This window comes from Miniopterus schreibersii (assembly GCF_964146895.1).
Source record: "Miniopterus schreibersii genome assembly, chromosome: 11".
Classification (NCBI taxonomy): Eukaryota; Metazoa; Chordata; class Mammalia; order Chiroptera; family Miniopteridae; genus Miniopterus; species Miniopterus schreibersii.
The window spans coordinates 2,588,634-2,600,011 of NC_138111.1; the positions used below are offsets into that span (position 1 = coordinate 2,588,634).

The 11,378-nt window shown below is 58.0% G+C and overlaps 2 protein-coding genes across 3 annotated transcripts in view; one reads left to right on the top strand and one right to left on the bottom strand.

Annotated features, from left to right (window-relative positions):
* Nucleotides 1-5,037, top strand: part of ABL1 (ABL proto-oncogene 1, non-receptor tyrosine kinase) — an 86,026-nt gene extending 80,989 nt beyond the window's left edge. For both annotated transcript variants that reach the window (XM_081150447.1, XM_081150448.1), the window contains exon 11: nt 1,437-5,037. In XM_081150447.1, the coding sequence (XP_081006573.1) occupies nt 1,437-3,151 (1,715 nt within the window). In that variant the 3' untranslated portion in view covers nt 3,152-5,037. The remainder of the gene's footprint in view (nt 1-1,436) is intronic.
* A 5,449-nt stretch (nt 5,038-10,486) lies between these two features.
* QRFP (pyroglutamylated RFamide peptide) lies at nt 10,487-10,897 on the bottom strand (the record flags this gene model as incomplete). The annotated part of the gene is made up of 1 exon (XM_081151396.1): nt 10,487-10,897. One exon carries the CDS (start codon nt 10,895-10,897, stop codon nt 10,487-10,489), a length of 411 nt encoding a protein of 136 aa, XP_081007522.1.
* Nucleotides 10,898-11,378: the final 481 nt, after the last annotated feature.

Here is an 11,378-nt window from a genome sequence, read left to right on the forward strand (position 1 = left end):
AGGGAGCGAACTTGCAACCTGGGTATGTGCCCTGACCAGGAATCAAACCTGCGATCTTTCTGTGTACAGGACTATGCTCCAACCAACTGAGCCACATCAGTCAGGGCCCAAGTTTTTCTAATTATGTACCCATATTAAAGAAAAATTGAGTGTGTAGCACATATATGTATGTGTGTGTGTATTTATATGTATATACACAGACACATACATACATATGTATATAGAGAGAATATATACGTATGTACTATTGCACAAATATATTAAGTATATTGTAAAACATATATGTAAAAGTTTACCTGAGAAATACATCCACATTACGGTGCTTTTTTTCCATACCCCCAATCACCTTGCTCTGCCTACTTTGGGGGCCATGGGGCATAAACAGTCCAGAACCTTAGACCCTTTGTCCTTCTGTTAGTTGTGATTTCAGGTAGTTGAGCAATGGGGAGGAGCCACTGTGGGAACTCCAGGCTTACGAAACGGCCCGTGGGTAACAGTCACGTTCGTTTGTGCCCGTCGGTGTTCACCGTCAGGGGTATCCTGATATATAATCTCAGGAAACCAAAAACATCAGCTGCTCAGCACTGGGATACTGCTGTGCAGAGCGTGTGAATCCCACCTTCTTTGCCCTCTTCCGCTGGCTCACCGTTTTGGGAGGTCCTGGGCTCTCCCTAAGTCCCATGTCCTGCATCCCACCTGGTATTCTGGTAAATGCCACTTGTACCTCTGCTCTGAGCTACGAGGTGTGACAGAAACCTCTCTCCCTGCAGCTGCCCCCGAGGAGAATTCTGTCAGTCACTAGCGAGGAGCTTGGCAACACCAGAAAGACTCCTTAGAAGCTATTGTTCATACTTAAAGAGTGTCCATTTAAAAATTTTAAAAGGTCACCCCTGCTTGTTTCCTGAGCATAATAGCCTGTTGACACTGTGCCCCGTGGGCGTGTCCCTTTCCCTCCAGGTCATACCTCATGAGGTCTTAGGCACCTCAACCCCCTGGCTGGTCTGAGATGCATAGGTCTGACCCTTTGCTTGGCCTTGTCATGGTTTTTACTTAACAGATGTGGGGGGTACTCTGCTGATTTAAAGAAAAGCATTGCAGGGATAAGGGGCCAGAGTCACCCCGGCTCTCCCCTGCTGTCTTCAAGGAGAGAGACCTGAGCTTTTCCTCGTAAGAATACTAACGACAGTGACAACAGTAGAAGTGATGCCCACGTTCATTACTGCGTGGCATTCTCCCAGCAGTGCTGCAGATTGGCTTATCCGAGTTTCACGGGTGGGAAGGCCGAGGGTGAGGGAGGAAGTATCTTGCCCAGGCCCGTGGCTGCAAGCAGCAGAGGCAATCACACCGGCCCCTGCAGAGCGTGGGAGGCCAGCCCCAGGGCCTGGCCCACCAGGAGCTTCTAGCCTGGGTTTGTTCACCCTTCCCCTGTGTTTCAGATCCTCTGGACCACGAGCCTGCCGTTTCTCCATTGCTCCCTCGCAAAGAGCGAGGTCCTCAGGAGGGTGGCCTGAACGAAGAGGAGCGCCTCCTCCCCAAAGACAAGAAGCCCAATTTGTTCAGCGCCTTGATCAAGAAGAAGAGGAGGACGGCCCCCACCCCTCCCAAGCGCAGCAGCTCCTTCCGGGAGATGGATGGCCAGCCCGAGCGCAAGGGGCCCACAGAGGAAGAGGGCCGTGAAGTCAGCAATGGGGCGCCTGCTCTCCCGCCCTTGGACCCAGCTGAGCCAGCCAAGTCCCCAAAGCCCAGCAGCGGGGCTGGTGTCCCCAATGGAGCCTTCCGGGAGTCGGGGGGCCCAGGCTTCCGGTCTCCCCACCTGTGGAAAAAGTCTAGCACGCTGACCAGCGGCCGATTAGCAGCCGGTGAAGAGGAGAGTGGAAGCAGCGCCAGCAAGCGCTTCCTGAGGTCCTGCTCTGCCTCGTGCGTGCCGCACGGGGCCAAGGACACGGAGTGGAGGTCCGTCACACTGCCCCGGGACCTGCAGTCCACGGGAAGGCAGTTTGACTCGTCCACTTTTGGGGGGCACAAAAGTGAGAAGCCTGCTCTGCCCCGGAAGCGGGCGAGTGAGAACAGGTTTGACCAGGTGACCAGGGGCACAGTGACGCCCCCACCCAGGCTGGTGAAGAAGACGGAAGAGGCGGCCGATGAGGTCTTCAAAGACCCGACGGAGTCCAGCCCGGGCTCCAGCCCTCCCAGTCTGACCCCAAAACTCCTCCGAAGGCAGGTTGTGGTGGCCCCTTCCTCTGGCCTGCCCCATAAGGAAGAGGCTGGCAAGCCTGGTGCCTTGGGGACGCCTGCTGCAGCTGAGCCAGTGCCCCCCACCAGCAGAGCGGGACCAGGAGCGTCTGGAGGGGCCAGCAAGGCCCCCGGTGAGGACTCCAGAATGAGGAGGCACAAGACCACCTCCGAGTCCCCAGGGAGAGACAAGGGGAAGTTGTCCAAGCTCAAGCCTGCCCCGCCGCCCCCACCACCAGCCTCAGCCGGGAAGGCCGGGAGGCCCTCTCAGAGCCCAAACCAGGAAGCAGCCGGGGAGGCGGGCACCAGCGGGAAAGCAAAATCCTCGGCTGTGGTTGTGGATGCTGTGAACGATGCTGCCAGACCCAGCCAGCTGGGAGAGGGCGTCAAGAAGCCTGTGCTCCCGTCCATGCCAAAGCCACAGTCATCCACCAAGCCAGCTGGGACCCCCACCAGCCCAGGCCCCACTGCCCCCACATTGCCATCAGCATCCTCCGCCCTGGCAGGGGACCAGCCGTCCTCCACCGCCTTCATCCCTCTCATATCGACCCGCGTGTCTCTTCGGAAAACCCGCCAACCTCCTGAGCGCATTGCGAGTGGCACCATCACCAAGGGCGTGGTCCTGGATGGCACCGAGGCCCTGTGCCTTGCCATCTCCAAAAACTCCGAGCAGATGGCCAGCCATAGCGCCGTGCTCGAAGCTGGCAAAAACCTCTACACCTTCTGCGTGAGCTACGTGGACTCCATCCAGCAGATGCGCAACAAGTTTGCCTTCCGCGAGGCCATCAACAAGCTGGAGAATAGTCTCCGGGAGCTTCAGATCTGCCCGGCGACAGCGGCGAGTGGCCCAGCGGCCACGCAGGACTTCAGCAAGCTCCTCAGCTCTGTGAAAGAGATCAGTGACATCGTGCAGAGGTAGCAGAAGCCAGCGCCGGGCCAGCCAGTGCCGCCTGCCATGCGTGAGGGCTCCCCCATGTCTGTGACGGTGGCTGACGGGACCAGTGATCTGAGACCTTGGCCCCGGAGCTGAGGGCCACCCTGGAGTACAGCCCTACTACCTACATGTGCACCAACTGTCCTCTTGCACTTGCCGCCTCCTCAGCCCACCCGCTGGGCCCTCTGTCCGAGTTCTATCTGTGGAGTCCCGCCTGGTGGACTGCGGTCGCCATGCCAGCCCCTTCCCTGTAGGGCACTTCAGACTGAGCCCTTCGGGCCAGCTGGGAAGGTGGGCGAGCGTCTCCCCTTCGTGTTTCTTTCTGGAGGATTTCCTCTGGCTCCGCCTTCTCCTCAGCTTTCCCCAACAAGTGCCCTGAATGGGAGCTGTGTCACCATGCCTTGGGGACTGTTACCTTCACACACCTGGTGGAAGGAGCCTGTCCCCTCTTCCTCCTGCCACTTGAGACGCATTTGCAGAACTGCATCCTGGGAGGCCCTGCCTGGGCCACTCTGCCTCCACTGCTCTGGGCTGGTGCCCTTCCACTTCCTCACGGGCAGGACAGCTCTCATTTGGGGGTAAAACAGGGTGCTAACACTAGCCAGCCTTTGGGTCCAGGAAGGGGGGGACTGGAGAGGCCCACGGTGGGGGACTGTCCTGTCATCCTCTGTGTGTCCTCAGAGCCCAGTTCCTGCTCTCTTGTGACGTGCACTGCTGATCCTGGATGGAAGCTTGAGTCTTAAGGGAAGCAGGTCGCAGTCCAGCACACAGGGACGGGATACAGGAGGAGTGGCTTGTGGGTGAACAGCTGGTGCTGAGGTGGCCTGGGGTTGGGCCTAGGCGGGTCTTTGGTGGTCCCAGTGTTACCTTCTTTTTGAATTTCTAGGTGCCCTGAAAAAGGCACTTGATCTTGATTTCTGACCGATCTTCCTGTCCCCTGTACTCCCCTAAGACACAGCAGATTCTTGCAGGGCTCTTTCCTGTGTGAGAAGACAGTTCTCAGCTTTCTGGAATCTTGAAGCATTTAGAAGCTCTGCTTTCCTCACAGCCGACACAGACGTCGGGCACCAGCACGCAAACAGGAGGAAAAGGACTGGGCGCCGAGGCCCCACCCAGTGTTGGCTGCACCCTCATGGGCAAATGTCTTATTTAATTACCACGGGCAGCACTTAGCCTTCAGGGATGAAGAAAAACACAAAGAAATGAGACCCTGGGAAGCGTCTGGAAGAGCAGGCCTTGGCGTAATCCTCCCTTGGGCTGCCCAGGACCAGGCTCGTGGGGCAGGGCCCAGGTCTCCTTGACCTTGACCCAGAGCAGCTACTGAGGAGTGGGCAGGCACCTGCCTGGGCCTTCCTGCAGGCCCAGAACCAGCCCTTGGAGAAACCGGCAGAAAACCACCTTCTGCTCCCCACACCTCATGCCCTCGACCTCACACAGACCCCGTTTTTACGCTAATTACCCAAACTTGTATTTTATTTCTCTGGATCGTTTGATATTGTCCTCACAGCATCACCTCTGCCCCCGACAGCTGTGTTCACAGACTGAGGGAGGCGCTAGAACACCGCTGGCGGCCTTGCAGACAAAGCAGACAGGCCCCGGTGCCTGCCTCCTGTTCCTGAGGCTCTGGTCTCCTTCCTTCACACGACGTGCCACTATATTTTGCATTTATATCTTGGTATTACACTCTTGTAGACTTGCTCTTTTATAAATTACATGTAAATAGTTTTCCACACCCCTACCTTCTTGAATGCCTATGGTTTCTCTTTTTTTTGGTCCAGTACATTTTGTTTCTGTATGTGACTGTTTTTTTGAATCCACATCTCTCCTCCGTAGTATTTTTTAAATAAATGTTTACAACATTAGAATTTGGACAGATTGCTTTAGTCTGTATCACTTTCCAGTCACCCAGAGCCATGGCGGGAGGGAGGGCGTCCTTGTTTCCTGGAAGGGCTTGGGGCTCTTGTTTAGGTTTTAGGGTACAGAATGATGGCAGGTCATGGCAGGCACTTTCCCTACCCTCATCTCAAACCCTTCCCACGCCCCTGGCACACAGTTGTCAGCAGCCCAGCTCTTGTCAGAGGCACTAAGAGTGAGCTGTGCCACCGTATGGGCGACTTCTGACTGAAAGGACAAGGAAAACCAGCCAAGGGCTGTGCCAACTGTCCGGCTGCCACAGTGTCATTGAAATGGGGGGTGTAATGTCCTGATTCCTCGCTAGCCTGAGAGGGTCAATCCCTGCGCTCATGCCCATGCACTCTCTCTTGGTCTTTGAACTTACTTTCTGCCACTGCCCTTGGCCCCAAAATGCCCCTCACCATGCCGGTGCTGTTTCTTCCTGTGGATGGGGGGGACCAGGGCACGCTGGCCTGCGAGGGGATGGAGGTGCCACCCTGGGCCCTGCCTTGGCCTCTCCCAGCCCCCAGCCAGGGGGCCGTGGGGGGGGGTGGCGCTGACTTTTCTCATCTTGGCCTCCATTCAACACCAGCTGACAGCCGGGAAGTAGAAGTCGGGAGAAAGCACTCTGTGATGGTGATGCTTACTAAGCCAGCAGATGTGTCAGGGGGCCCATCCTGCTCACCAAAGCATGGTGGGGAACATGGGTGAGGGGAACCTCTCACCGGAGGCCTCAGCAGCGAGGGGTGTGGCACGCAGGTGACGGAGGTGAAGACACTGCCTGGGACGAGTTTGCCAGAACCCACCTGTGTGCGCTCGCAAGCCCAGCTGCCACAAGCAGTGCCCAAGGTCAGGGCTCTTTCCTCTCTCCTCAGAGGCAATGACGGGCCGGGCCCCAGGTCCGTGCCTGCTTGAACCGTCACTGGACACCAGCTCTTCTCTTGAATGACAGCTCTCCGGTCTGAAAGAGGGTGTGGAGTGGTGGTGACGACAGCCACCAGTGGTGGCTGCTTCCTCATGTCAGGCGTGGCCAGTCATGGAATCTACACTGCAGCCTCCTGGGCAGGGTATGTGGTAAGACCCTTCCCCCAAATGAGAATCCTCCATGTATTTCACCTGAGCTTAACCTTGGGTCCAGCCATTTTAGGACAATGGTTTTTAAACTATTTTGGGACACAGGACCCCTTGAAAGCTCAATGCAGACTACCTCTAGCCTCATAAAAATGCACACTCAACAGTTTTCAGATAATTTTGAGTTCTGCTCTCAAAGTCCAGAACCAAGGAGTACCCAAGGGCCAACCTGCCAAGAGGGCCCACCGCTGCTAATAGTGCTATCCCAAAATCGGAGCCTAAAACGTCAGAAGTTTAGGATGGGCACGTGGTGGGATGTTTGTAGTGGAATATTACGGAGCAGTGAGCGTGGACCGAACGTCGCCACAGCACATGAGTGAGTCTCACGATGTCACGTTGAGCAGAGTGGCCACGAGCTGGTGAAGCCAGAGCTCTCATTTACATGAACGGCAGGGCGGTCCGTGGAGTGGTGCTGGGTGTCAGGGTGGAGGGTAATGGAACAGGGGGCGGTCATGCCAGGCTGGGGCACGGGGGAGCTCTGGGGAGCAGGCAGTGCCCCGGTTCTTAGTCTGGGTGGTGCTTGGTGGGTGTCCCCTGGAGAGAGACCTCAAGCTGCACAGTTGGGATCACGCACGTTTCCATGGTTTGTGTGTCCGCGACGGCTTTCCAAAACCAGCTCGCGAGCGCCTCCCGCCACTCGCAGGTGTGCTCTGCGTCGCCACGTGCAGCCCGCACACCTTTTTTCTATGAGGTAGGCCCTGTCACTGTCCTCGTTTGATGGGTGAGGAAAGTGGGGCTCAGAGATGTGAAGCCGCTTGCCCAAGGTCACACAGCATGTGCCGGCTACAGTGGCGATGCCAAGACTAATGTTTCGACAGTGCAGATGGCCACAGCGTGACTCGCAGTGACGGTGCTCCAGGCCCAGGCCCCTCCCTCCGCCGTAGGAGAGGCTGAGAGTGAGCTCGCCCAGCTGCTTGGGCATCAAGATCTTGATAGGTGTTCCCAAATTGAGTGCACCAGAAAATTCAGTTTCTAAACGTGTTGGCACAGAAGACTTTAGGCCGGACAAGACTGACCAACCACGGTGGCCCGTCCGCGCCTGCCCTCAGCTGGTGCTCACCCAGCACCTTCGGCAGGGCTCCAGCTCCCTGCCTGGAGGGTTAGGGATGAGGCATCGTGTCCGGTTGGGTCTCCCTCGGAACGAGTCACAGCGTCTGGCACTGGGCCAGTTAGCACAAGGTGGCCTCGTCCAGCACGGCAGCTGCCCAATGGCTTGCTGCCCCCACGAGCCTCTCTTTCTTAAACATTTTTATTAATAGTTCAAACACATGGGAGCGTATAGACAAATACCCCCCCTCCAGTTTAACTGCTGAATACCTTTAGACCTACACCCGAGACAGAGGCCTTTCTCGTGTTTGAGTAAGTGTGACGGAGAATGCGAACTGCTCTGGTGCCTGCGCCGGAGACCCCGCGCTGCTGCTCCGGGGAGCGTACAGCTTCCAAAACAGATGTTCGCCAGCGAGCCTCGCGCCGCCTTCCCTAACCCGCAGAGTAGCCTTCCCACCAAGGAGGGGGCGGGGGAGGCCCCAAACCTTGCCTGAGCCGGTGGGGCCGAGGGGCACGGTTAAAGAGCTTTAGCCAAATGGAGTGGGAGTGGATTTGACAGTGCCCTCAGCAGGTCGATTGTTCCGATTTTCAGGGTTATTGAGCTCGAATGTACCGGCAACTGGAAAGAACAGCTGTGGTTGATTTTAGTTCAGCGACCGAAGCCTAACGACAGGATACCCCTGCCTGCCAAGGCCTCCCCTCTCCCCTTCCCTCTGATTTCCTCCGGGAGGCTAATCTAATCCGACTCAATTAAAGCCCGGCCAGGGAAGGTGTGTGCAAACACACAGGAGAGCCGCGGCCTTGGTAACCTCCAAGTCCAGTAATTAGGGACCACGGGGTGGCTCTTTTTTTAAGGTGTGTATTTCCATTTCTAAGAGTGGAAATTGGCAAGTGAGGGTCAACCAGGGGACTTGTTGCAGGTGTCCCTCTGCCGTGGGCCTTTGGTCTGTTCCACCTGGTCTCTCATGAGCATGTTCTCGGGTTCCCTTTGTGTGCGTGAAAAAGCTGGTGGGTGATTCAGGTATGTGCGAGTGAGCGGATGGGTGATCCAGGTGTGTGCGAAGGAACTGATGGGTGATCCAGGTGTGTGCGAAGGAACTGATGGGTGATCCAGGTGTGTGCGAAGGAACTGATGGGTGATCCAGGTGTGTGCGAAGGAACTGATGGGTGATCCAGGTGTGTGCGAAGGAACTGATGGGTGATCCAGGTGTGTGCGAAGGAACTGATGGGTGATCCAGGTGTGTGCGAAGGAACTGATGGGTGATCCAGGTGTGTGCGAAGGAACTGATGGGTGATCCAGGTGTGTGCGAAGGAACTGATGGGTGATCCAGGTGTGTACGAAGGAACTGATGGGTGATCCAGGTGTGTGCGAAGGAACTGATGGGTGATCCAGGTTGCTGTCCCCCGACCCCCTTAGCACAGTGCGAATGAGCACACCCTGGGCTAGGCAGCCTGGGCTGGAATCCGCTTGTCCCCTCTGCTGCTCTGACAGATTCTGGGCACTGGAGCTGTCCTTTATGTTTTCTTGAGGTTGTCTTCCGTGGCTTGAGGGCTGAGTGTTTGTCCTCAGACAAAGACCTGGGGATGTGTTCCATCCCCATCGGACGGTTAGGTTAGCAGGAGGAATCCTGGGTCGTCCTTCCTTGGACAGTGGTGGTCAGAGTGCGCCGTTCCCCCCCACACACTGCCCGGTCCCTCCCCCAGCAGCCCCGACCCCCACGGCACGTGTGCGGGGCATCGGCGAGACGCAGTGAGGAGCCAGGGGAAGGCCGCCCCCTTCGGCCTCAGGTGACATTCTGACTCCCGTGCGCCCACCCTGCTTCACCAGCCTGTTCCCCTGGGTCAGCGTGGCTCCCGTGGCTCAGACCCCAACACCCCTTAATGAAGTGGCTTTCTCGCCGAGGATTGAGTGCCGCTCCTGGGGAATGTAAGTCACTAACTGGCTGGAAAACACGGTGACGTGCTCCAAGGTGCCAAGCTGGGTCCAGCTCGGTGTGGCTAACAGGCTAATAAAAATCCACCAATTAATTGTGGCAGCTCAGTGGGAAATTACTCAGTTGTGAACAGGGGGGAGCAGCAGCTCCCGGGGAGGGGGAGACGTTGCCATGGTAACATAGACACAGGTTCTCCTGGCAGTGGAAACAGCCCCCGGAGTGAGAAGGGGCAGACCCACCGCGTCTGACACAGGCTAGGGCCCAGGACAGCGGTCGTGGAGACGCCCAGCCTCGCCCCAGGCCTGCAGCTTCTCCAGGCTGAGGGCCCGCCGGCCCCCCGGGTAGAGAAAGGGTTTTCAGAAGGCTCCCTGCTTGGAAACCAGGGAGGCAGCACTCAAGGGCAGGAGGAAAATGCACCCCGTGTGTTTCGCTATACCTCCGACCATGGGCACTTGACCAGCAGCCAATTACGGGGACCTGGGAGGGGCGTGCGGCACATGCAGCCCGGCTTCCATCTCCCCAGAGCTAAGGCACTGGCCGCACAGGAAAGCGAATTCCCAGGGCCCAGGGGACCTGTCGGCAGGAGGCAGGCAAGATCCTGTTACCACTTGCAGTTGTTACAGCTTTTATTTCAAAAGATCCGCGCAGCACATTTCACATTCTGAGCATTGGCAGTGCAGCCTTGCTGACACTGGGCAGACACTGGGCCACCGAGCAGGACCATTGTCCGAAGGGGATGGGCAGCTGGTGCTGAACGGCATCGCGGCACCACAGCAGGGCTTCTCGCCAAGGGGGTCTCATGTTAACGGGGTAAAGAGCAAGATTTTACTTTCTCATTTTTAACTTCCAGAGCCATGCTCTGTGCCCCTTGGGAGGCACTCATTCGCAGTTGCACTCGGATGTCAGCCCCAGACGTCCCCTGTGGAGACCGTCAACGCTCTGATTACCCCTCTGCAATCCCTCAGTCTGCCTACCTGCAGCCCGCAGCCGGCACAGCCCACTGCCTGCTCGCACTCACGGCCGCCAGGGTCTCAGCTCCATGCCTGGGGGGGGGGCACCCAGAACCAGGCACCAGGAGGCACCTGTGAGCTACAACAGCAGTGGCATTTTCTCCCTGACCCCAGACCCAGCCTGCTCTTGGTCACCTCCTTTTGGATACCACCCAGGTTTTTGCTTTAGCAAAGCTGGAAATCAAAAGAAAGCACCCACCTAACCAATCCTACGGCTAATAATACATTATACTAACACCCACCCCTTTTCAGGGTCTTTGAGGTGGGGGGGCCGAGGAGAGACCCTCTCCAGGGTGCCCGGCCCTTCACCGCCGGCCGAAGCGGAAGCGGAAGCCGCCTTTCTCCCTGCTGTAGCCGTTGAGCTCCTCCGCCAGCGTCCCCAGCGGGCTGCTGGCCTTCTCGCCGTCGGCCAGGAGGAAGCCAGCGACCCCCCTGCCCTCATCCTGCCGCCCGAAGCGGAGCCCGAAGCCGGCGCGCTCCCTGCGCGACATCTGCAGCTCCTTGGCCATGACGAGCAGGGCTTGCGGGTGTGGAGCTCCGGGCCTGGGAGAGGAGCCCCGCGGTAAGGGGACGCGGCGCCCCGCAGCCGGGCCGGCCCAGCTCGTGTCGCCTCCGGCGCCGCCCGGGGTGTCCATGGGCTCTTCTCTGCCCAGCAGAGGAAAGCAGGTGCCCAGCGGCAGGAGGAGGAGGCAGGGGAGGAAGTAAGGGCCTGTCATCTGGTCCGGAGGAAAGAGGGAGAAGTTACAGGCTGCCATGTGGGCCACGGCCAGCCCTGCCCAGCTCCTTCCCCGGCCAGGCAGCCGGCAGAGCTGTAAGCGGGGGGGGGGGGCTCAGCCGAGTCCCTGCGTTGGGGGACCCGGGTGTCATGTCATAGGAGGCGGAGGAACTGACCGCACCAGTTAGGCTGGCTCTCCCTCGCCTGCCCCCTCTGGTTTGAGGGCCGTGGCAGCCTCGGGCCTAAGCCCACCGCTGCCAGAATGGTGCTCAGGGGCCCCCGGGGGAGCTGGGCAAGTTTGGGTTCATTTTTCTTCTACTGTTATTATTGACTCTTGAGCCGTATCGTCTCAGGGGCTCAGGGTAGAAAGCTAATAGCGCCGATCTCTCAGTTTCAACTTGACAGTCGACGGGCCCAGCTACACCGTTCAGCGGGGACACTGCTAAAGTCTCTAACACGGAAACAAACGGGCTGCTCCCGAA